The sequence below is a fragment of the Mustela nigripes genome, chromosome 8 (genome assembly GCF_022355385.1).
Source record: "Mustela nigripes isolate SB6536 chromosome 8, MUSNIG.SB6536, whole genome shotgun sequence".
Classification (NCBI taxonomy): Eukaryota; Metazoa; Chordata; class Mammalia; order Carnivora; family Mustelidae; genus Mustela; species Mustela nigripes.
Window position 1 is genome coordinate 5,088,389 of NC_081564.1, and position 25,507 is coordinate 5,113,895.

Below are 25,507 nucleotides of genomic sequence, written 5' to 3' on the forward strand. Positions count from 1 at the left end.
AGGAGTCACTCGAAGCCCCGAGTGACATTCCTTTCTCTTGTCGACTGAGACCTTCTGTACTTGTCTGGCTGTTTGCAACAGCCGTGGGGAGGTGGCCAAGGTTGGGGAAAGGGGTGCCCCAAACTCAGATGCAGTTGAAGAAGGGACTGAGGCCAAAGGGAGTGGTGGGGATTGTGGCTAACTGGCAAGCTGGATATTTTGATGTTCTTCTTCAGGGAAGCTAGAAATCTGGATTTTATAAGCAATGTCCTAATTTTTAAAAAACACTGTGTGTGCCAGAAAGAGCTTCCCTGTTGGCCACAGCTGGCCGTCATCATTCCGTGGCCTCTGTTCTTAGCTATGACTTTCATCTCAAAGTATTTTGCCCTTCGTGATCTGGGCAGACTATCCCATGGAATGTAACAGGAGGTCCTGGGGCTTGGGAAGTCACATTTAATGCCTCTGGAGATCTCATTTCCAAAAGTTGGGGCCCAAGGCTACCGTAGTCCCTGCTAGAACCCTCCAGTGGCGTTTGAGAGTCTCAGACTGTGGTTAGTGACACAGACTTGGGTCTTACACTCCCTGTGTTCTAAGCTTTGCCACTTTCTCTTTCTGCCCTTGGGCACGTTGCGTTCTCCCTGTTCTGGGTTTCCCCATCTATAAAATACTCCATGGCATTGCTGTAAGACATAAAGGAGCACATAGGACCCTGTGCCCCTGATGCCTGGCATGTTGGGAGCGTGTGTCCCCCTGGACTGGTATTAAATGTCCTTCCTGGTTTGGGTCCTGAAATCCAGCTGGCGGTGGCCGGCAGCATTCCTGGACACCTCTTCCTTCCTTTGTCGCTGGGGCGTGGGCTCCTGGGGCCCCGGAGCAGGCGGCCATCCGCCCCCTGCCTCCTGCCTCGGCCCCAGGCATCCCTGCCAGTTGCTCTGTGCTGTTTGCTGCAGGATGGCCCTGCACTTGGACACGAGTCTGGACAGTTGGACAGTGAGCCCTGCCCACAGCCAGCTCGCAGCTGCTCCCGGGGTGGGGTGGGGGGGAGTGGGCCCCTTTTTAAAATAAAAACAGGACCCAGGAGCAGAGCCTTATGGGACAGTTGGCTGCCTTTTGCCAGCGTGGCTTCTGTCCCTGGATAAAAGAAGGGCGCATTTTTGTCTGGCGAAATCTTTCAAGGACTGAGAAGGTGGCCTGTTTGGCTTCCTTGTTCTGGAGGTCCCTTTTCTTGCAAGCCTCTTGTGAGTGGCTCACGGATCTCTCTCTCCGGGAAGGGGGTCTGGGTTCCCTGGGGTCTGATTTTAGCTGGCTTAGGCTGGGGAGGGGGTCAGCTGTGGGGTCCCTGGGGGGACTTGAGATGCCCACGTGACTGTCCCCATGGCTTCTAGCCCCATTCCCCAGAGTCGGGGCAGCAAGGACCGGGGGGCGGGGGGAGGCCAGCATGTTGCAGAACGTCTGATGCTGCCGCATTGAGCCTCTATCACGTAGTGGAGGGAGTTGCGTCCGCTTGGAACCTGTGAAGGTGACCTTATTTGGACAGAGGGTCTTTGCAGATGCGATCAAGTCAAGCATCTCGAGATGAGATCCTCCTAGATTAGGATGGGCCCGAAGTCTGATGACAAAAGTCCTTAGAAGACACACGGAGGAGAAGGCCCTTTGAAGATGGGTGCGGAGACAACGGGCTGAGGAGCGCCCAGGGCCACCACAGGCTGGACGAGGGCAAGGGAGGGTCCTCCTCCCCAGAGCCCTGATTTTGGGCTACGGGTGTTCAGAGCCGTGAGAGAGTAAAGTGCTCTTGCTTTAAGCACCCCCGGTTTGTAGTAATTTGTCTCGGCAGCCCTAGGAAACCCATGCGGTTTTGTGAATTTTATTTTAATCACAGCTAAACTTTAAAGAACTGTCTGTGGCCTTCAGAACCCAGCACTTCTGGACCCTGTGGCCACAGCTGGCGGTCCTAGCCATGCTGGCCTCCTGGCCCCAGGGCCTTTGCCCTGGCTGTTTCCTCTGCCTGGCACCCTGTTTGCTGAGAAGTTTCCACATCTGCCTGTCTTCTCCACCCGGGCCACTGCCGGACTGCCGCTGCCTCTGAAACTGTCCCCAGCAGGTGGTGTGACATGAGTTACATCCTGTCTTCAGCTGCTGACCTTGTCCCGTGCCAGTTCCACAAGGGTGGCCATCTCCGCCTTCATCCCTGCTGTCTCCCCACTGACCAGGGCGGACAGTAGGGGCTCAATATGTGTGCGTTGAACGGAGGACAGTCCCAGGCCTGGGGTCGGGGACCCTTAACCTTATTGAATGGAGGCGAAATTCACATCACGTGAAATGAACCCTTTCTAAGTGAACCAGTTCATTTGTTTTTCGTTCCCGAGCCATGCTGTACGCAGCCAACACCTCTGTCTAGGGCTAAAATATTTTCGTCACCTTCTCCCCAAGGAGACCGAGTGGCCATTAGAGGTCCCTCCCTCGTCTCCCCTCCCCAAAGCCCCTGGCGACCACCTGCTCTCTTGTCCCTGTGGACCTGCCTGTTCTGGAAGTTTTCTATCAGTGGATTCACACAGTGGGTGACCTTTTGTGTCTGACGTCGTGCACAGAGCTTGACGTGTTCCGGGGTCGCGTGGTGGCAGGTGTCCGTGCTTCCTTTCTCTTTATGGCCGCACTGAATGGCGTTCTGTGGTCTCTGGAGCACTGGGGGACGCGATAGGAGAGGGGGAGGTGGGAACAGTTTTGCGTTTCTAGCTCAGGCTCTTTCTTTCTGTTCCCTTGGCCCCAGCCCTGCTCCTGTGGGGAGGGAGGGAGTGGGGATCCCTTCCACTGGGGCTGGACCTTGTGGTTCTCTAAGTTCCACAACGGGTATGGTTTCTGTTGACCCTGAGAGAGGCAGTGGGCAGTGTGCCCCCATTTCACAGCTGGGCAGACTGATGCCTACAGAGGCAAGGGTCTTGCGTCGGCCCCTGGGAGACCCTTCTGCCTCTCCATCCATGCCTTGGTGGCCTCCACCAAAGTGTGTCTTGTTAAATTCTTTATTGATCATTTTCTGCTGTGCAAAGCTTTGCGGGGCAGACAGGTTCCTGGGGATGGTCCCCCTCGGGCTTGGAGAATGAGGGGTTCCTGTGCCACACAGTTGACCGCGTGCTGACTTACTCTGATCTTAAGCTCAGGCTTGGCAGCTGGCTCCATCGAGAAGGAGTTGCCTGTCACAGTTTCTGGTTTTTGGTGGTTTGCCGTGTTCGTGAAGTCACTCAACAAACCATCCTGACCCGGCTCCTTGGGGGGGCCGCAGAAGACACGAGAAATGACCGTGGCAGGACACTGCCCGGCGTTGAACCTGCCCAAGGCATTAATAGCTCTGGTCGGGGTGTGGATGAGTTCCTCTTGGTGTCAGGGCCAGTTTCTGCGATGGTCTGGGCGAAGGTCTGGGCGCAGGTCTGTGTCCAAAACAAACAGAAAAGAACAAAAGGAACCCATGAGCCCTGCCCCGGCTGCTTCGGGCTCTGCTTCCTGGCCGTGTTTTGGTGGGGCCGGTTTCGCCCGTTCCTGACTTTTGTGATCTGTTACGGTGAGAGCCAACAGGCAGGAGACGGAGCCTGGATCGGGGGACTCAAAATGCAGCTTTGTGTTGCCGGCTGCTTTCTGTGGCTTGGTGTCCCCATCTGTGAGGCTTTGAGTAGCCCAGTCCCCGTGGTGGCATTCAGGACAGGTCCCTGCAGGCTTTCGAAACACTCGATGAGGAGTTTCCTTGGGAAAGGCTAGAGGGTGAGTTGACACAAGTCAGCAACGTAGGGCCTCCGTGGGGTCTCTTGACTGGTTTCCTACGAGCCACACTTGTCCCTTCGCTAGTCCCACGGCCACGGACCTTCCTCACATGTCCGTCCGGTCTGCCCCAGACCCTCTATGGCCCCTCGCCGACCGAATCATGAGGTCAGATGAATGCGGGCCGTGCTTGCCCGTTTCAGACCTCCGCTCAGCCACTTTGGAGCTGTGTGACCCCGAGCAAGCCGCTTAACCTCTCTGGGCCTGTTTCCTTCTCTGTATTTTGGGATTCAGAAGCGCACCTGCCTTTCGTCGGGGTGCTGTGAGGACAGAGGGGCCCACAGGTGAGGCGCTTCTGCAGTGCTGGGCACATAGTACGCTGTCACTGGCACCGTCACCCTCGGGAGCCTTTCCAGTCTTCGGAGAGTAGTGACTAGCCCAGAGTGCTGATGACCTACTGCCCCCCCCCACTCCCCGTCCTCCCCGACCTCTTCTCCCTCTGCCTCTCTCCACACCAGCCTCCTCTCTGCTTCTGCAACGTGCCAGACGCTGTCCCGCCTCCAGACCTTGACCTTTGCTGTGCTTCCTGCCTGGGGTGCCCCTGCCCCGCGTCCCCAGGGTTAGGGTTTGCCATCTCGGGCGGCCACATATCCTTGGGCCCAAGTCCTGGTTGTTAGGGGCAGAGGTGAGCCTCCAGAGTCCCCCGAGGTGGGGGGGAATCCCGCCGCTTCCCCTCGAGGCTGCCACTCAGAGCACCGCGGGGAGCGGAGCCCAGCCTGTCCCGGCTGCTGCTGATGGGAAGTTGACACCCAGAGGAGCTCAGACTTGTTTCTGAGTCATCCAGACAGTTGCAGCCAAGGTTCAGACCCCTGGCTGACCACCAAAGCATCCATTTTGGCGTGTGTGTGTATGTGTGTGTGTGTGTGTGTGTGTGTGTGTGTGTGGTTGGCTGTCTTTGTTCACCCCCTGGGCCTGTCACTGAGATGACCCTCGTTCAGAATACCAATGCAGGGGGGTCATGTTTGCTTTTCCTGAGATTGCAAGTAGGGCAGAAATATTTTAAAGGCAAAGAGCCGGCCCCTTGGCCGTGTCCCCCCGGAGGACTGGAGGCCTGGGGAGGGGACCCAGGCAGCAGCTCTGGTTCCTCGCGGGGGCCCAGGCCGGGGGGGGGGGGGGGGCCCCCCCTGCCCTTTGGGGGGGGGGGGGGGGGGGTCGGCCCCCCCCCCCCCCCCGGTGGACGGGTCCGGCGGGGAGGAAGCAGGTTAACGTAGAATTCGGGCCTGGAGCTCGCTTTCGCCTGCGAGGAGGGAATAGTGAAGAGGTTTTTCTACCGAGCTATAAAAAGGCCTCCCAGCGTCGGCTGGAAGCCCGCCAGGGTTACCATGGCGATGAGGAATTATTACTTACTGCCAAGGCTGGGAGAAAAAGCGAGTACTTTTGGCTTCCGAAGAAGAGGAGTGGACTTATGTAATTCTCTGTGTTTATAGGCCCGGAGTGGCAGGAGGCGCGGACGGACCGTGGAGGCCTGACACCGAGTTTTGGCCCCGGCGTGGGGTCGGTGGCTGGGGCTTGTGCCTGGTGGGCCTCGGCCTGCACTGGCCTCGGGGGGGCGGGGGGGCAGCGGGCCGGGGGCCGAGGGGGGTGTCAGGCCCGGCTGCGGGGGCCTCCCCAGCCCGGGGAAGGGGGGGGACGCCTGTAGTCTCGCGGGAAGGCGAGCGGCCGCTCAGTGGGGCCGCCGCTCCCCGTGTCAGTCCTGCAGGAAGGATGGCTTTGATGTTGGACGCCGTGTGTCTTCTGGAAGCCAGCAGAACCGTCTGTGTGTGTGGACTCCCCTGACCCACTTGCTGGCACATTTTACTTCTTTCTTTTTCTTTTTTTTTTGGTGGGAGAGTTACTTCAAGTTCTGTTGGGAGCTGACGTGAGTGGAAGGCTGGTCATGTGCTCGGGTAAGAGAAGTTTCTGGGCTTGGTGGTGGGCAGGGAGACGCGGTACTGCCAGGTCGCGGCCCCGGAGGGGTGGGCAAGGACCGGGAGCCACCGTGGAGTGTGGGGGCGTCCGCCTGGGGGCCGGTGGGCCGCCGGATGGAGGCAGCCTGGTCGCGCCCCAGCCACGGTGGCCTTGGGTGGCCCGGCCCCGTCAGGCAGCAGTCCCGGCGCTGGGGGGACGAAGGGCCGGTGGTCACGGTGGTCGGAGTCCCTGTGGTCGGGAGCAGGGTGCCAGGAAGCAGGCGGCCAGGCGGGAAGGGCTTCTGGCCACTGTCTGGCTGCGGGGTTGGTTGGACATGTGGGGTGGGGACTGAGCCGCCCGGAGCTGGGGCGCGCACGTCCTTGCAGGAGAGCGGGCAGGGCGGAGGAATCGGGGTGCTGCCGGCACTGTGGCTGCAGGCGGTGGCGGCTGGGGGTCTCCTCCGCGGGCAGGGGGCTGGGGAGGGGAGCCAGGTGCAGTCAGCGCTGCGGCTGCCCCGGCGCCCGGCTCTCACCGCGGTGGCGCTTGGCCCAGTGCCCGTGTCTGGTTTGAAATCAGCGCCACCGGCCCAGGCTTGCCCAGGGACCTGGCCGCGAGGAGCCGGCATAAACACTGGAAAGTTGGAAGGGCTTCCTGAGCTCACAAGGAGCCTTCAGTTGCAGGGACAGGGATGAGGGAGTGATTTGTCCCAAGGCCTGGGTGCGCCTGGACCGTTGGGAGGCCGTGGGACGTCTCGTGGGGGCCTAGAGCCCAGGCCAGGGAGGGCTGGCTTCCCAGAGGGCACCTCTCGTTTGCCACAGACTCAAGTTTGAATCCTGCTTCCATCCCTCTTTACGCTGGGTGGCCTTGCCTCGCCTGTGGGGGCCTCAGTTTCCTTGTCTGTAAAATGGGGCAATAGTGGGGGGTCACACAGGGTTCGGGATGAGGTGAGGGGTTACTACAGCCTCCTGGTTCGTTCTGGGCCCAGACCTCCAGGGTTCGCATCCTGGTTGAACACTTCCTGGCCGTGTGGCCTTGGGCAGCTTCTTTCCCGTCTCTGAGCCTCAGTGTTCTCGTATGGCAAATGGACGCTGCCCTTGGTCTCCACGCTGGGAGCGCTCAGGGGGGCGAAGGAGTGGCCCCTGCACCTCCCCTCGTGGAAGGTGTGACAGTGGGCAGGTCGTGGAACTCAGCTCTTTTGTTCGTCCAGTGTGCGTGGTTTGCACTTGGGCCTGGGGGAGAACCGAGACCCGCCTGCACAGGGGCCCTGTGGGCTGCTGTGGGGAGACTCCTTTCCTGTAGATGAGTTTGGATTTAAGTTAGGTATATCCCAATCTCCACTGATTTTTCTTTTCTTCTATGTCCAGAACCGTCCTGTTCTGTAGGATTTGGAAACCGCAGTCTGGATCTCGGGAGGTGGAGAGGGGGGTCCCTCCTCAAGCCCCAGGCTCTGTTTGCATCTGGGCCTGGGCTGGGGTCCCCGGGGCTGTCCCACTGTGCCTGTTCTGCCCTGTCCCCCACCAAGCACGGGCCAGCACCCCCAACTGCTCGGTGTGGCCTGGAGGCTGGGCAGGCATGGCTGGCTCTCCCACTGAGGGTGGCAGTCATCCTGTTTGTAAATGACACCGGATGCTGGGCCGGTGGCTGGCTCAGGGCCTCTCCTCCTGGGCCAGCAGGAGCCGGCGGGGAGTTCCCCGGGTGTCCAAGCTGTCCACGCCACCTACCCACTGTCCGGTTGTCCTCGGGCCTCTCTTGGGGACCTTGGGAAAGGCCTCTGTAGCAGGGGGCCCCACAAATGTCCCCTTGCTGCCCCCAAGCCTCAGGTGCCCCCTTGGGCCAGCCACAGAGCTGTGTTGTAGCTGTCCCAGCCCTGTCCTGAGGGTCTCGGTGACTTGACCTCCCCCTCCCCCCATACGCACGGAGGTGCAGGTGCATAGCATTCAACACACTCAGGTCCACACAAATGTGTGTATGCGAGACCCGCGAGGTCTGTGTGAGGCTGACGGTGCACGGTCAGTCCCCTGGTTACACCACGGCACTGAGCTGGGCTTCTGTAGAGACGTCACCACCGGGGGAGGCCGGCTGAAGGGCGCGCAGGGACGTGAGAGGGCGCTGAGGCTCGGGTCAGGTGACCCACCCAAGGACCCAGCGTTGGTGAGGGTGGGGCTCAGCTCCACCCCCAGCCAGGGCCTGTGCGTGGAGGGTGTTCGGCTGGGTGACCCCAGGGAAGTGGCTTGCCCTCTCTGAGTCTCCGTTCCCCCTCTGCCTTCTCTCCTCACCTGCAGGCTGGGCTTGGAGCTTGAGATAGGGGTGGTGGCTGGGCTCACGAACCGCGAAAGCCAGAGAGCCCTGACCTCGGGGCCGTTTCTCTCGCTTCCTGGGCCCTCCCAGAGCGTGCCCCCCCTCAGCCGCGTGCGCCCCCTGTGGGGTCACTCCCGCAGCAGCCAGACTCGCTCCCTGTCTTCGTCCTCTATCCTCCTCGCTCTGTACTCCGGGCTGCACTTTTCCTTTCCTGCTTTTCCCTGCGGTAAGGGACTGGTTTCTCTTGGACCTCTTCCCACCTCCACGGCGGTGAGAAGGCCTTCGGGCTGTGAACTAGCCCACCCTAGAGCGAGTTGGTCGTCCGCAGTGAGTGCTTAAGCAGGAGGAGTGTGTTTCTGTTCAGCCAAAGCTAATCCAAGGCTAGACATGTCTCCAGAGAGGCTCCCGAGAGAGGGCTGCTGGATTTTTGTCTCCTTACAGTGAGTGGACAGGTAACAGCACGTGTCCCCAGACGTCCAGAGAGGGCTTGATTTATGCCTAAGGATTTGGGAGGGTTCCAGGCTATCCCAGGCTGGGGACAGGGGGGCTACTGGCAGGCCTTGGTGGGGCTGAGCAGGGAGGGGTGTCCACAGTCGTGTCAGATGATGGAAACTGTGTCTGAGGCTCGGGGAGCACCAGCCACGGTTTAGGGTCTCAGGTGCTGGGTTTTGCTGGGCAGAGCCTGGAGGGCAGGGAGTGGGCTGAGTTGGGGGCATTCTAGCCTCATGAGCCTTTTGCCTGTTTTTGGAAGCTCCCATCTGGGATCCAGAACCCAAATCCGAAATCCTCGAACCTGCCTGCTGCTGCCTGCGGCTAGCCTCTCCCGCTTCGGCAGACCCTGCCTCTGGACCTTTGTACTTGCTGTGCCCTCTTCCTGCAACACCTGTCCCTCATACAGGCCTCTGCTCAAACGCAGCCTTGCGAGCTGACCTCTCCAGAGTTGCTCTTGTCACCTTATACTGTCATCCTTTGAAATTTAGTCTGTGTCCATTGCCATGTCCCCCAAACCCCTTCCCCCACGATTTTGTTCATCTTGGTCACTATTGTGTCCCTAGCACTGGGCACGTCTTAGGTCCCTGGTTCAGTGTCCCCCATGGGCTGTGGATCTGGGCCTGTCCCCTTGCGGTGAATGAGGCCTTTCTGGGGATGGATGTTTCAACTGTGCCTCCAGGCAAGTCACACACCTGAGGGCTCTGGCTAGGGAGACGGGTCCTTATCTCCGCCACCCTAGAAAATTCTGTGTCTGGAGGCTGAGAATGCCTTCTGGGGTCTCCTGGAAAACTGGGTCCTTTGAAAGGCAGTTCTTGTGTTTGTGCTCAAGAATGCCCCATAGGACCTTGGTCCGGACTCCTAGATAAAGTCAGAGAGGTAGAGGTCATGAGCGAGACCTGTGGCGGGCAGGGGAGAGGGGTAGACAGCATCAGCTTCGTGTGTTGAGAGCGGACGAGGCAGGAACACCGTTGTGCCGACCTTAATTTATTGAGTTCTTCTGACGACCCTCTGAGCCACAGAGAGGGTGAGCATCTTGCCCAAAGACACACAGCCCCAGGCACACAGTATTAGTAGGTAAATGGCATTTGGTACGCAGGCCTGGGAAGGGGCCCCTTTCGCACTTGGAGGGAGCCCTACTCATCTAGGTCTGAGGCCCAGAGATGCCCAGACTCTTCTGGAAGGCCTGGAGTTGGTTTCTATGTGGCTCAAGAGCCACAAGGCTGGAGGAGGGCCGCCCCCCTTTTCTGGCTGTCCATTTGCATGACAATGAGCTCTTTGTCCCCGGGTCCAGCCTCCTTCCCAGGCTAATAACATAATTCCCGGCCTGTGATGTCATAATGGGCCCTTTCTGCTGGGGTTGGAGGCCGGGTGGGTAGCTGTGGAGGCTGGGACCGGCGGGTCATAAATGGAGAGGTGCTGATTATCGGGGGGCCGGACGCGCTTTCCTTGCAGGACGCTGTTTCATCCTCCAGGAGTGGGATTTGCTTCCCTTTGACACAGGAGCAAACAGATTCAGAGTTTGCTCAGCCCTCTGGCTGAACCACTTTGCGCCTCTTCTTGGCCTGTGAAGTGGGAGTGAGTCATCCCTGGCAGGCCCTCTCCCGGAGGCGTGGGTGTGAGAGTCCCTTGCTTCCTGGAAACTTGAGGGAGGCCCCTGCACCCGCGGCTCCCGAGGCAGGACCGCTGTGGGGGGGCGCGGAAAGTGGGCTCCAACCCGGGGCCTGGGGCTTACCCTCTCTGTGTCTCGGTTTCCTCATCTGCTTGATTGGCGGTTCTGCTGGGGCTTGGTGAGGGGCTCAGTGGGGAGCCAGCGCCCCCACCGTCGTCGTCGTCAGTGGGCAGCGTCAGGAGGGGCTGCCTTGTAATGGGGGGAATGGTGGCCCCCCAAAAGATAAGCACATGCATTACTACCCTTCTCCTCTAAACGTGATGTGCTTTGGAAAATAAGGTCTTTGCAGAGTTTCTGGACATGAGGTCATTTGGATTCCCCGAGTGAGCCCTCTGTTCAGTGACCAGTGTCCTCCTGAGGGACAGAAGAGAAGGCACACAGAGGACGCTGCGTGAAGACGGACGGAGACCCCAGGGATGTGGCCAGATGCTGGAGGAGGCTGGGGGGGGGCTCCTGCCCGAGAGCCTTCAGGGGAGCGAGGCCTGCCCACACCTTGATGTGGCACACTGGGCCTCCAGATCTGGAGAGAATAAATTTCCATTGTATTAAGCCACCCGGCTGACGGTCATTTGTTACAGCAGCCCTAACAGACTAATAGAGCCGGGGACCCCACTCTATGGAGGCTAGAGGGAGCTCTCCCTGGGGAAGGCACGTGGGGGTACTCTTTCCTACCGCACGCTGAGGGTCCGGGACCTAGTGAGGTCGTTGGGGTAGCTGAGGATACCCCTTTGTGCCCAGGGGCGTGGGGAGCCTTGTCGGAGGGGTCCAGAACCCAAATCCAGAAATCCCCAAACCTGCCCGGCTAGCTCTCCCGCCTCGGGTGACCCTGCTAAGGGGCACAGAACCCAGGAGGCAAGAGGCTCCCCACATTTTATGCTGGGCCCTCCGAAGCCTCTAACACGCATTCCCCACCTGCCTGGCCACTCCTGGGCTGCAGCCATCCCCTGCCCCGCCCCCACCCCCAAGCCACCTTGCTTACCAGGTGCCCTTGATAAAGGGAGACACTGAGGTGCAGAGAAGGCAGGCTGCAGCACCCTGTGCTAGGGATGACCTTCAGACTCTCGGCTGTGGCTAATGCACGGGCTGGCATTGCAGCTCCAGGGAGGAAAGGATCAGAGCTGCGGGGGAGCAGGCGGTGTAGACGGATTAGTTCTTGCGACGCACTGGCCTAGTGTAGATGGCACCCTGAAATCCGACTTTAAGTAGACCCCTTCTTGGCCTCAGTTTCTCTGTTCACAGAGTGGCCTTGGACCTTCGGCTTGGAGTCTGCAGTAATGCTCTCAGTGTTCAGGGACACAACAAGCCACTTATGGACGGCCTGCTGTGTGCACTGAGCCGGGACTCAGTGGTGGACACAACAGAGGCAACTCCTGCCTTCATGGACCGTGCCTTTGGGGTCGTGGGGAGATGGGGAACAAGTCAGCAGAGACTTGGGGAAGGAGGACTCTAGATCCCGATGAGGGACGTAACAGAGCAGGGGGCCGGGGTGGGGCTGAGGGTGCTGCCTTCCTTCTCCTCCTGAGACCCAGGGTGGGGATTTGTAGTGAGCTCTTGGGGAGTGGCCAGGTGGACATGGAAGTAGCCATGGCCCATCTGCAGAGACCTGTGGCTGCCTCCAGCTGGCAGGACATGGCTGGACCCATGAGCAGTGATGTTGGCTATAAGGCTTCTGAGGCCCTGACACCAGCCTGGCGGGGGGGGGGGAGGCCGGGAACTGCCTGAGCAGGGAGGCTGGGGTACAGTGGTGATGGGTGCCGAGGACACATGGGCTAGGAGGTAGATGCTGGAGAGGGTGAGCCTGGGTTTGCATCCAGGCTCTGCTACTTGCTTGCTGTGTGACCTCAGACAAGTTACTTAACCTCTCTGTGCCCCAGTCTTACTTCCTGTGGGTACTGTAATGGTTAGGTGAACTGATGACAGTGAGCACTGTGTTAGCAATTTGCTATTATGCTGAGTGTGAGGCTCTCACCTTGTGTCTGTTATCGGGACTGCTCAGGACCTAGAATCTGGAAGTAGAGTTTGTTCAACTTTCCATGGTCCTGCTCCTGCCCCTGAGACATAGAATAGCCTTCTTTGGCCCCAGAACCTGCACCTCCCCGTCTGTGAGCGGCGAGGTGAAACAGACCTGTGGCCACATGGAGGTGGGGCGGGAGAGAGGACAGTGGGAGGAGTCAACACCGATGGGATCAGGGCGGTGGGGGAGGGTCAGAATCTTCCCCTGCTCCTGGTCTGAGCCACGGCCACCCTCCAGGCCCAGAGCAGCTGCCTTTACAGCCAGCAGGGGCGGGGCCGTGTGTGTGTGTGTGTGTGTGTGTGTGTGTGTGTGTGTGTGTGTGTGGTGCAGCCTGCAGGGCCTTCTGGCTGCGGACAGTGCCCTGTCTGAAGGGAAGGGTTGCGGGGGCGGGGGGGGGGGGCCGGCGCAGCGCAGGGAGAGCCGTCCTTGCCAGCTCAGGATGTTCCTCCAGAATCCAAGGCCAGAGGCTCCACTTAGTGCCTGGGGCTCTGTGGGTGGGAGTGTGCCTGCTGCTGGGGGGTGACCCAGATCTGAGGCAGCGAGGAGGGGCAGCCTTTGTCTGCAAAGTTGCTGCCTGCTGGGTCCCTCATTAAGGTCCCTGATGGCTCAGCACGGGGCCAGGAGACTGCTTCTCCTTCAGGGTGAGAGATGGGGCAGGCCTGTCCCAGACTCCTGCCTGGTCCCCTCCTTCTAATCTGAGTCCGTCCTGGGCTCCCATTTCATTTCTCTTGCCTCCTTCCGGCCGGCTTTGGAGATTTCCCTACCCGCATATGCGAGGGAACCAGAGGGGAGAGACCAGATTCCAGGGAGATTCATGGTATAGAATTTGGGTTTTAAGGGGTTGCTATCTTAGGTGTCTTGGTAGCAATCGGCAGATTCCCTGCTCCTCCTGCATTTATAGCATGAAAGACTCAGCGGAAGCTTCAGGCACGGTTGGATCCAGGGGTTCTGATGATGAGGTGTTCCCCATGTCCAGTCCCTGGGAGCCTAGGATGAATCATCACAACCTTGCAGCCCAGCGGAGGTTAAGCCTGTTGTGGCCGATATCACAACAGGAGTCATTCGAGTGAGGTCTATGGGCTTCGCTTGAGAGTTAAGTGCTTCCCTAAACACCAATGACTATGGCCGTGGTTGTGGTGCTGCTGGGCTGCTGGGGCTGCTACTGAGACTGTGCTGACTGGCCAGCCCTGGGAGGCAGGGTCAGCCCCCTTCAGAGTCCAGGATCAAGGGTGCAGGGGGAGTCATAGGTCAAGAGACAGAACGGTGCAGTTTGCAAGGAGTGAGTGCGGGACAGGCGGACAGCAGCTGCGGACCACGGGCAGCTCACTGCGTGTATTGGAGATGAGCCAGCTTGGGGTCCTGCCCAGCCCCCCTTTCACAGCCAGTGTGTGTCCTTTGGGGTGGGGGATGTTGTTTAAGATTCACTGGGTAAGTGGGCTCAGCCCCGCCCACTCCCTGTTTTAATTAGGGGCTTCTCAGTTCCCCCTCCAAGTCATGTGGGGGAACGGTCCTGCCTGTCACTCTCTCCCATCCCTCCTCCCCCTGCCCCCAGCTCCCCCGGGGCTTTGCTGGGCTCTGTCTTGTGGCTTTCAACTGACCACATGCCAGAAGCCACAGGTCACATCCTGGCCGCCCACGGGCTGTATTTGGATGTCAGACTGATTTATTGGGTTGGGTTTATAGTCCCATGTTTTTGAAACAAAACTGTAAATTGAGAGATGTCTCAAAGTCAGACTTTTCTTTGCCTGAAAGACCTGGGAGCTGGGATCCCCTGGGCCACATTCTCGAGTGGCTGCGGTGCCCCCGGCTGGGGCTGAGTGCGGCCACCCCCTTCCCATGTCCTTCCCCTCCCCTGACACAACACCCGCCTGGTATGCAATCTTCCTTTCTCTTTTCCCCCCTCCTTATTTCAGGCTTGGGACCCTCTCCCCTGGAGCCTGGTTAGTCCTGTTCCCTCCGCCAAGTGATGATCAGTTCTCAGGGGACCGCTCACCACTCCTGGGCACTGAAGCCTGCGTTCCCTTCTGGAACTCCTGGCTGCAGGGGCCGGAGGGCCTCTTGGATTCTTGATCACTGATCCGTCATCAGAGCCTAACTGATGAACGAAAGCCCTCAGGGAAATCGAGGGGCTCCTGTGATCCACTTTCGGGCGGATCAGAGTGGACCGTTCCCCCTCGGGCAGGCATCCGGGGTGCTGGAGGGGCCTCCCGGCCAGGCCAGTGGGAAGTGGGGGGTGCGTGGCAGGGCTGTTGTTGAGTGGGTGGGCTCCCGGGCCTGCAGGCCGCTGCTGGCCAAGCTATTCTTAGCCGCAGGAACATTTGTCGTCCTTCACATGTGGTGGAGGACGTCCCCCAGAGAACTGCCCTGAAATACTCAGGACGACCCCATAAATTCCTCAGAAAGCCGTCCTTGAGGGCCCGGCGTGCATGGAGGAGGGGCAGGGGGAGGCGTTTCCGGCAGCTGTACAGCTGTGGACACATTTGCCAGATGTTGATGCAGGGAAGCTGGTGGGAACCCAGAGTCTGCTGACCCTGCTCTCTCGGGGTGGCCCCCTGCCCCCTCAGGGTCTTGGTGAGTGATGGGCGGGGCCGGCAGACTGGCAGTGTGGGGTTTCAGGCCAGCCTGTCCCTGTGTCCTGGCCTCTCAGGCCTCCCCGGAGGCTTCCTGGGCTGGGGGGGCTGCCAGGGTTGGGGGCGAGTTCTTGACTGCGGTCCCTCTCAGTACCTGGCTGGCAGGGGCCGTTGCCTGCCAAGACCCCCGGCAGGACCTTTGGCAACACCCATCTCTTTTATGGGGCAGCCTGGGCATTGGGAGCCACCAACAGAGCAATACTGGCCTAGCTGGGTGCCTGGGTTAGCAATCAGGGAGGCCTCCCTGGAGGAGGCATGCGTTTTTTTTTTTTCTCCCCCCCTTATTGGTTTATTTGTTTATTTATTTTTCTGATTATGGTGTGAGAGACCTAACAAAAATGTTACCATCTCAACCATTTGTAAGGTACCGTTCCGGACGTTTACCGATGGTGCACACGTCACCACCTTCATCTCCAGAGCTCTCTTGTCTTGCAGAACAGAAATTGTCCCCTTTAAACACGAACTCCCCGTACCCCGTCCTCTAGGTCTTGGCCGCCACCCTTCTACTTTCTTTCTGCATCTGACTGCTGGGCACCTCCTGTGAGTGAAATCACAGTGTTTGTCCTTCTGTGTCTGGCTTCTTTTACTCGGCAGAATGCCAAGAGCTGGGCTCTGCGGCCCATTTACTCCTTGGGTGTCGGTTTATTCCTGTCCAGGCACCGAGGCCGACGGACCCGGGACCCCGAGCCCCGCATCCTTGACCCTCCCGGGGTCCTGGGTTAGGATGCGGTCATGGGCCCCCCTGTGCGTGGATAAGTAGTCATGGTGAGCGGGCACCGACCGTGCTGAGCCCCGACATGGGTGCCTGCTTGTCTGCTCTGATCTAAGCCCTGGGGGTGGGTGTGCGGAGGGTCGAGCAGCGTGCTGGGGTGTACAGCTGGTGCCAGCGCCCCTCCCCCACAACCCCGACACCAGCGTCCTCTCTGGTCTCACCCCCCTTCCCTCTGCAGAAAAAATTGCTGTTTGGAAGCCCAGATGGAAGAGCTGGGCCTAATGGGAAACACGTCCCTCCCGGGGCGCCCAGAACGTGATGAGGAAGAGCCAGGAAAAATCGGGCGTCATGTCTGTGAAACACCCAGGAGGGAGAGCGAGTCGCGCGACAGGGGCCCTCGTGTGGGACCTGGTGACCTTGTGTGCGGGGATGCTTTGTCACAACTGTGGCTTCTCTCTCTCCCCCCGCCTTAAAATGGAAAGGCAGGGGAAGGGGTCCGGGAGGGAGTGATTGTGAGCAGATCTGACTGTGGTGGGGAGGGTGGGGGCGGTGGGCAGGGCTGGGCAGCCGAGCTGGCCCGGCCCAGTGGACGCAAATGTACCACTGAGATTGGAGACCCAAGTGAGCCTCCTTGGCAGCCCTGAGCTGGGCCTCTCTTCTGCTCCCCTTTGGGGAGGGTGTGCGTGGCTGGACCTGCTTGCCTTCTGGCTATGTGACCTCAGGCAAGTGAGTCCACCTCTCTGAGCCTCGGTTTCCTGATCTGTTGATCAGGGCGGTCCAGTTTGGTGAGGGAGATCGGAATCTTCCCCTAGTTTGGGTGCATGATGAATGTCACCTGTGGCGCAGGTAGGACTGTGGATAGATCGCGGCAGCTGGGAGGAGCTGCGGGGGCGGGCAGTGAAGCAGAATCTGGGGCGGCGGGGGTTCTAGCTGTGGCTGGGGATCCTTTTGAGGGGACGCAAGAGGTGGGCCAGGTGCCCGGGGTGTGTTTGCTACCAGGCCTCTGGTTTGCCCTAGAAGGTGGGTGCAGGCTGTGCAGGCTCTGTCCGGGCACCCGGCCATCCCTCTGGACACTTAGCTTTCGTCCCCACGGCCCTGGGTGTTGTTCCCCTGGGGTGTCTGAGGGGGGCTCCGCTCAGGCCACTTGGCCCGCTTTGCTGGATGCACCGCGTGGGCTGTGGGATCCCCCCGAGGAAGGCAGAGTCCGGCCATGAAGCACCAACCTGCCGCGTGTGTGCCTGCCTCTTCCGGGGCCTCAGTTTCCCCACTTGCAGAAAGCTGGTGTTGAGTGAGCAGCCGCTTCCTCCCTCGTCCAGACCCTGCTAGGCCCAGCCCACCCCTCCCGCAGGAAGCCCTCTGCCTTCTCTGTGTTTGGGTGCAGGTCCCCCCGCCCCCGTCTTGCATACCCTCCTTGTCCTGGGGACTTGCTCTGGCCTTCATTTGGTCGGGCCCAGCCTCAGTTTGCTCATCTGCAAAGTGGGGAGAGTGGTAGCACCTGCCCAGCGACAGATATCGCCCCCTTCATCATTGTCAACTTGCCCTCCCCACGCCCCTCCCCCCCATATTTCGTGTAACAGAGGGAACTTGAGTTATGGCCCTCATTTGGGGGCACGTATCTGTGGGTGTCGAGCTTTCCGTGGCTCTTTTCTCAGTGTTCTGAGAAAATCCCTGTTCTGATTCTGGAGTTCGGGACTGGAGGGGACTTGGGGTGCAGTTGTGCAGGTTTGGGGGTTCATGGGCATGACGGCGCTTGCGTGTGTCCCCAGCTGTGCCTGACCGGGGAGCCTGATGTGGGAGTATCAGCGGGATGCGAGCAGGCTTGGCTCTGGGGCTTGCTTTAAAAAGTGAGACCCAGAAAACTGGATGGTGGGACAGTTAAATCGAGGTCCCTCTGCTGATTTGTCTGTCCGGTTTGTTCCATCCATCCATCCATCCATCCATCGCCTCCTCCCTCTCCCCTTCATCCATCTGTCCACCGGCCCGTCCTTCCCTCCCAGTCCATCCTCTGTGGAGTACGTGGGGTGAGGAGCTGCTTGCTCTGTCGGGTCAGGCCTGTCATTGGATGGTAGCTCTGGCTGGCAGCTGTTTCTACCCACCTGGTCTGCTGCCGTGACCCCAGGGCCTGGCATGGTGTCCGCATACCCGAGATGCTCAGATACTCCCGACTGACGGGAGTGGGGCAGAGACCCGTCCGGGGTGGGCGTGTATGGACCGGCCTCAGCTTGGGGACAGGCAGGCGGCGCTCCTGAGTGTTGAATGTGCAGGCCCTGAATCCTCAGGGCTGCGACTCTTTGGACAGAGCCACAAGCAAGCTTGGTTGGGTTCCTGGCTCCTCCTTGGGGAGCCCGAGGAGCTCTGTGCTGGGTCAGTGGCCGCTGATCCTGCCTGCGTGGGAGGGGGTGCAGGGGCCCGTTTTCTTTGGGACCCTGAATGGTGGCTGTAATAATGTTAAGATTCCAGATGGGCTGGTCCTTTTACTCGCATACGATGCTCAGAGACCCCGGGACTGAGACCCCCTGATGGAAGGAGCAGCTGAAATTTCCTTTAACACAGGGGCACCGGGCTGGCTTGATGTAGGAGACCTCAGCATCACTGCTGCCCAGAGGGGTGACCCCTTCCTTTCTTGCTCAGAGAGAGAGGCTGTGTGACCTCATGGGGCCCGGCTCACTGCGCTCTTACCATCCGGGCCTCCCTGCTGATCCTTCCTCTCCTCAGGGCCTTTGCACTGTCTGTTCCCTCTGCCTGAAGCAGCTTCCCCAGACATCTGCACACCTCCCTTCTCCCTCCCCTTCCGTGTCTTTACTTAAAGACCCTCTCGGGTGAGGCTGTCTCGACCATCCCGCCTCCCCCCGCCGTGTCCCCTGTCTGCCCCTCTCCTGCTTCTGTTGTTCTCCACGCCACAAACACGTCCCAGCATTCCTATTGTGACTCCTGTCTTGCCTGCTAGAATGGCAACTCAGCAAGGATTTGGGGTCTTTTTCTGCCACTGCGTCTCAGAACTTGCCCTTTAAGGTTGTTGGAGCCATGGTTGAAGGTGGTGAGCTGTGGAGGCAAGGGGCAGGGACTCTGCCTTCGCCTCCTGCCCTCGGGGGTCCTGCGGGCTCCTCTGGGCTCACTGGGGCCACCTCCCGTGGGGCTCTCTGTCTTGGGGCTCTGCCGAGAGCCGGATCCCGGGCATCCACCCTGCGCCAGGAGGCAGATAGTTGTCAGGCTCATTCCCATTCTTACAGTACGCCAGAAACTAGAGACTCTGGGTGCCTGGTGGCTCAGTGGGTTAAGCCTCTGCCTTCAGCTCAGGTTATGATCTCAGGGTTGTGGGATCGAGCCCTGCATCGGGCTCTCTGCTCAGCGGGGAGCCTGCTTCCTCCTCTCTCTGTCTGCCTGCCTCTCTGCCTGCTTGTGATCTCTATCAAATAAGTGAATAAAGTCTTTTTTTTTTTTTTTTTTTTTTTAAAAAGGAAACTAGAAACTCAAGGTGTAAGCAGTCAACTTTGTTCTAGCTGGTGTTTCCACCAAATCCTAACCTCACATCCCAGAACAGGCCCCGCGCACACGTGACCGGTGCTGGCTTTAGCTCTCTGTTCTCCCGGGCCTGGGCTGTTTGGTAGATATTCGCCGGATGCCTACTGTGTGCCAGGCACTGTGCCAGGCTCTGGATTCTGGCCGTGAACAAAACATTTATCGAGCACCGACCTTATTCGGCTAAATCTAACTCCAGCCCTCTAATTCACGTCCACCCAGAATCTGGGAATGTGATCGTATTTGGAAAGAGGGTCTTTGCAGATGTCCTTAGTGGATGAGGGCGGGCCCGGAACCCAGTGACTGGGTCCTTCCCAGAGGACAGGACACACAGAAATGAGGGACAGGGCCAGGTGATAACCAGCGGGGACGGCGGTGAGGCGGCCCCAGGCCAAGGGACCCCTGGGCCACCAGCAGCTGGAGGAGGCAGGAAGGATCCCAGAGCCTCTGGGGCGGGGAGCGTGGCCCTGCCTGCACCTCGATTTGGGACTCCTGGCCTGCGGAACAGTGAGTGGATGCGTTTCGGTGGCTTTCAGCCATCCAGCGTGCGGTCATTTGTTCACCGCTGTCCCAGGAAACCAGCACACCTACTATGTGCCCGCACTCGTGGGGCTCTCAGCAGTGAACCAAACCAAAAGTTGGTCAAGTAGCTACTGAACGGTCCCACGCCCTTCTAGATGCTCAAGGGCAGCAGCGAGGGGGGCCGCGGGGTTCCTGGCACATGAATGTTTCTCTGGCCCGGATGGACCGTGGGGGCGGGGGTGTGCAAGAGACCCCGTCCCCTGTGTGGGACCTGCGGCTTGGCCCGGCCCCCGAGAGGATTCTGGCGAGCGTGCCTGTATGTGCGTGTGCTGGGGGCTTCTCTCTGCCGACAGCTGAGGGCTCCCCCACCTGCCCCAAGTTCCCATGTCTGTGCCCATTAGTTACGGGAAAGTTTCAGGCTTGTGTGGCGCAGACAGCTGCCCTTTCATCTTCTCCGGAGGCTGGGCTCAGGTCTGAAGGCTCCCAGGCACATTTCAGCGGTCTCGGCACCTTAACGAGCACACCCCCGCCCCCGCCCGCATTCCCCCCACTCTCAGAGACATCCCAGCCCCGGCTTGCTGTAATTCCACTCTCCCCAGAGCTGAAGCCGCTGCACAGGACATGGAAAATCTATGGAATGTGCCTGTGAGGCCGTGGCGTCCTGCCTGGGGCCAGAGGGGAATGTGGGGGCAGCAGGCTCTGGCCTCACCTGGTGTTGCCGGCACTTGCCTGGACAGGTTCCCTGGTCGAGCACCTGCTGTGTGCCGGGCCCACTGAGAGGCTCTGGGGTGCAGCAGGGATCAAGGCAGACAGAACCAGGAGCAGCGAGGTTCTTCCTGCGGGTCTGGAAGCCTTACCAAAGCCACGCAGCGGACAGCACAAGGGCTGGGAGGTTAGGACTGGGGGTTGCCGGTGCAGGGGACCCGCAGCCCATGGGCTCTCCTGGGGACTGCCCAGGGGCCCTTGCTCGTTGCTGCGGTGTATGCGGGGGGCCCCACCGTGGGCCATTCACGGGGAGCCCCATCCTGGTCTGTGCATGGGACCCCCTGCCAAGGGCAGCCCTGCAGTTCTTGGCCGTCAGTGGCCCTGGTGTCGCGGTTTGTGGCTGGGGTGTGTAAGGCCTGGATGGGCCTCTCGTGGCCCCGTCTGGGGCTCTGGGGCTCAAAAGCATCTCCTGCCACCTGACTCAGCAAGTTCTTCACTTCTCCCGAGTGCCATCTTCTCTCCTTGGAGCCCTGACCTTTTTGATTTGGCCTCATTGAGCACCTGCTGTTTACGAGACGTGACGGCAGCACTTCCCAAGCATGCTGTCCTCCGAACAGGCCTGAGGGTCCCTGTCCCTCGGTGAGCTCCGTCCCAACCTTCCTGCCTGCTTCTCCTGCTCTGTGACCGCAATTCTGGTCCCGCCAGCGTCGTCTCTTGCTTGGACGTCCGCAGCAGCCTCCGGGTCTCCTGGCCGGCTGCTTGGAAACACACGGACCCTTTACTTCCCCCGCCGCTGCCCGTGCCTCCTTGGGGCCCCGAGAGCAGAATCCATCCTTGCCATGCCCCGGGAGCCCTGAGCGATGGTGCGCCCTCCCTGCCCTGTGTTCACTCAATGTATTTCTCAAGTGCGTGGTGCCTGGTCTCACCTCTGGGCTCCCGCTTGGGCGTCGGCCTCCCTCTGACTCCCTCTGACCGTCTTGTGCCCGTTCTAGGAAGGGCTTCCTGATGCCCCCTCACCCTCCCCGAGGCTGGGCTAGACTGGGTGGGCTTCCTCCTTCTTCTCAGCTCACAATTTGCTGCTTGTGGTACCCTGTGGAGGCACTGAGACCCTCTGTGGCTGGGCCCTGCCTTATTCACTCGCTTGGGGCTCAGCCCCCGAAGTTTCTGTAAATAAATGGGTGCCCGCTACCCTCTCCTGACCCCAAAGCCACCAGACCCATGGTGGGATCAGGCCTGCCGCATCCTCTCCCTGCAGCTGTCTGGGTTTGTCTTCAGAACACCTTCCAGCCCAGTCGAGATCCGGGGTACCCCCCTGCCGTCCCTTGGGGCTCCCTCATCCTCCCCACCCCGTGTCTTTGATGAAGGAGTGTTCTATTTCTTCTTGTGGTTCACATTCAAACCTCCGTGAAGTCAATGCTTAAATTTGTTTTTCCATTCACAGCGTGATGCAAATCCTCCCTTTACCTAATTTTAACACTGTGTGGCGAACCTGGGAACCTGGGGGTCATCGGCAGTCCCTGCTCACCCCCTCAGCCCTCGAAGCCTCCAGTCTGTTTTCTGTCTCTACGGGTTTGCCTCTTCCGGGTACTTCCTGGACGTGGACCGAGGCACGATCTTGGCCTTCTGTGACCGGCTTCTTTTTCTTAGCGTGATGTGTTCGAGGTTCGTCTGTGGTGTGGCCTGTGTCAGTGGTTCATTTCTTTTTGTGACTAAATCATGTTCCACTGTATGGATGGACCACAATTGTTTTGTCCGTTCATCCGTTGGTGGACTTTTGGGCTGTTTCCACCTTTTGGCCGTTGCGAATAATGCTGTGAACGCTCGTATACATGCATTTGTTTGAGTCCCAGTTTTCTGTTCTTTTGGGTATGTGCCCAGGATTGGAATTGCTGGGTCATTTGGTAATTCTATGTTTAACTTTCGGAGGAACCGCCAAAATGTTTTCCTTAAAAAAAAAAAATTTTTTTTTTTGAGCTGGCAGTAAATGGGACTGAGGTTGAAAGGGATGGAAATTGGGTTTCTTAAGTAAGCTCGTGGTGAAAGCCAGAGTCCCCTGGCTTTGGGGACGACATGCGTAGGAGGACACTTGTCAGGGAGCTGCTGGGGTGACCTGTTGATGGCTGAAGCCCTCCCAAGCTTGGCGGTGGACGTACCGTGTGTCTCGAGGGAGTGGGAAGCCAGCCAGACCCTGGCCTTGGCGTGAGCGGGGGTGGGTATGCCGCCGAGGATTCTCCAGGGCTGGTTTGGAAAGGTGTCACCTCCCCGGTTCCTGGAGCCCACGTGTACCTCTGGCAGAGGCGGCAATCAGGAAGGCTGTGGGAAAATCAGCCTTCTCGGCCGCCTTCTGCGGTGTCGAATCAAATAGAGATTTGGAAGTTGCCCGAGGTGCTCTTGGAAGGAGGGCAAGGCGTGTGCGCGTCTCCCCCACCAACGTGCTGGCCTCACCCCCTCGGAGAGAGGGAGGCAGCTGCTGAAAGCCCAGAGAGAGCAGACTAGAATTTGCATCGCTGCATTGGATGGTGGGGGGGGGGGGTCTGCTGGGCTTGGAATGAACTGGAACAGTGGGAATTCTGGAACGGGGGTCCAGCAGCAGTGGCCACACCGGCCCCTATCTCAAGACCAGTTGCTTGTCTCCGGGCTGCAGGACAGATGCCCCGTTGCCCTTGGTGGGAACTGGCAGCGCAGGTCCCTCCCCCTCCCCACATCAAAGCATCACTAACCCCCTCCACCCCTCCCACCTCCAGCTAGAGCCAGTACAGAGAAGGTTCTAGTGAGAGCAACACTCGTAGCGCGTGTTAGCCGAGCAGGTGTTCCTATGCTCATAAAAATTACACGGTGCCTCCTGTGGGCTGGGACAAGCCCACGAGGGAACTTCCTGAGGTGCTTGTAGGTCCCTGACTCCTTTCTTTGCTGGGTGAGTCAGAACTTGTGGTGGCAAGTGACAGAAACCCAGGTTGGGCTGGCGAAGCAAAACATACAGGAGTGTCTCAGCTCTCCTGAACGAAGGAGCAGGCTTCTGCTGCCTTCAGGCATGGCTGTCTCCAGGACCCGACTATGCTCTCTCCACCCTCAGCTCCGTCCTCTGGCCGGTTGGTGTCGTTGTTGGGCAGGCACCTGCCATGAGGTGGCCTCAGAGCACCCCGCCCCTTCCTGGTTTCCTCCAGCAAAACTCTCAAGACTGCTTCTCATTGGCCTAGTTTTGGTCACATGCCCATCTCTGAACCAATCCCTGGCCCAGGGGATTCAGGAATCTGATTGGTCCGACCTGGATCCCGTGACCAGTCCTGGATCCCGAGGAGGGAGGATGGCTCCCAGAAAGGACTTGCCTAGTCTACGGCCATGGAAGATGGGGGTGGGGAGTGGGACACAGTTAGGCCCCCAGATAGGGGTCTCCTTCCTCCTCTGACCCCTGCCATCTCCGCCCTCCCTCCAGCATTCTTTCGCATTAGACCCCCACCAGGCCGGTCACCGGTGGAAGGTCCAGGCGTCCATCTCGGAGGAGGCGTCCACCTCGTCAGTGTCAGGGGAGGGCGATGAGGGAGGCTATGAGGTGACGGGGAGCTGGAGGTGTGTTCTGTTTGGCTGATCGAGGGAGATGCGACCCCAGCCCTCCCCAGCACGCCAGGGCATCCAGGGTGGGGGCTCTGTGCCATTTTGGGGTTTCCTAGGCTGCGGGATGGGGCTGTATGTGGCAGAGCCTGACGGACACACTTTTCTGAGGGGCCGCTGAGGGTGGGGTGGGCTCTTGCTCTGGGCTTGGGCAGTGGAGCTGAGGGTCACCTTCGCGGGCCCGTGAAGCCGCGGCCGGAGAGGGAGAGATGGATCCTGGGCGGGATGGAGGCCCCCAGAGATTTCCAGGCAAACGCTGCTTCTGACCGGGGGCTCCTTGCTCCCTTGACTTGAGTCCTTTCTTCTTCCCGAGTCTCAGTTTCCCCACCGGACTGTTGATTGAGATTCGTTCTAGCCTGGAGACTTGGGTGGTTTCTCCCCCGAGGAAGGCAGTGTTTCCCCGGCCCCCAGCAGCCATCTGGGGCCCTGCTGGCTCCTGCCCGTGTCCTTAGCTGTTTCCCCCACCTACACCCCATCCCCTCACTGCCCCTGCCCAACCCCTCACTCCCAGCTCTGCTCCTGCACAGGGTCGCGGAGAGGCCCAGGCAGGCCTGCGGGGTCCCACTGTGACCTGGGTCCTGCCGGAGCTGACCCTGCCCACCACGGCCCAGGACACTCATGTGTGCCTCACCCTGGCCGTGCCTCCCAGGACAGGTTCAGCTGCCTGCCAGAACTGGGTGCTTTCGGAAAACTTGGCACTGGTGACTCAGAAACACGCAGAGGTCCTGGGGTGGGTTCGGGTGGTTGACAGGGCTTGGGACCCTTTTGGGGGTGGGCACCATAGACTTGGGGTTCCATGAGGTGAGGTTGAGTGGGGGGGGACCCTTGGGACCCTTTGGGGATGGGTGAAGCAGCGCCCACAGAGTTGGGGTTCCACAGGGTGAGGTCAGGGGCCTGAGGGTGCCTGGGAGCCATCTGGTGGGGGGCAGCGTCCCCAGAGCGGGGATTCCTGTGTCTGCTGGGTGAGGGCCTTGGTTGGGGGTGGGGTCATGGCTTTCCATGATGTGGCTCTGGTGGCCGCGGTTGGCCTGGCCTGTGGCTCAGCGGTCCCTCCCATGCCGGTGGCGTCTCCCGCTGTCAGTGGGCAGGGAGTGCCCCAGCGGCATGGAGGAGTGCCTGTGTGCTGGCCCTTCCTCAGGGACCGACAGAACGACTAGGGGGCCCCACCAGGTTCCCCGGAAGGGCCATTGCCCTGTGGCTGATCTTGTTTCTTCTCCGGTTTTCCCTCAGGTGCCTGTGACAGGGCGACCCACAACCAGATGACAAGGACTGGCATTTAACCTTAGTGACCACTGAGAGATTAGTGGGGCCCAAGAGCCCCAGGACACTCACCGCCATGTCGGGATCCACGCAGCCTGTGGCACAGACGTGGAGGGCCACTGAGCCCCGCTACCCGCCCCATGGCATTTCCTACCCCGTGCAGATTGCCCGGCCCCACACGGTAAGTAAGGGGTGCGTGTGTCCCTGGGGCCACCTTTGGGGCCTTCTTCTCTCACCGAGTCCGCGTGAGGGCTGGCATGTCTCCAGCGGTGGCCAGCCAGGGCTCCCTGTGTCCCCCGAGGGGACGTGGGGTGCCACAGCAGAGACCACTGGCATCTGGAATTTTGCTGAATCTCTCAGTTCCCCTTTGAAAGCTGGGAAGGTGGAGACTGGGGCCAGGTTGA

At 59.8% G+C, this 25,507-nt stretch overlaps 1 protein-coding gene across 21 annotated transcripts in view; it reads left to right on the forward strand.

Moving 5' to 3' along the window:
• Nucleotides 1-25,507, forward strand: part of NCOR2 (nuclear receptor corepressor 2) — a 177,496-nt gene that overhangs the window by 9,525 nt on the left and 142,464 nt on the right. For 20 of the 21 annotated variants that reach the window (XM_059408208.1, XM_059408212.1, XM_059408204.1 and 17 more), the window contains exon 2: nucleotides 25,074-25,284. In XM_059408208.1, coding sequence (XP_059264191.1) covers nucleotides 25,180-25,284 — 105 coding nt within the window. In that variant the 5' untranslated portion in view covers nucleotides 25,074-25,179. Of the gene's footprint in view, nucleotides 1-5,435; nucleotides 5,673-25,073; nucleotides 25,285-25,507 lie in introns of those variants that run through there. The other variant, XM_059408206.1, reaches the window with a different exon arrangement.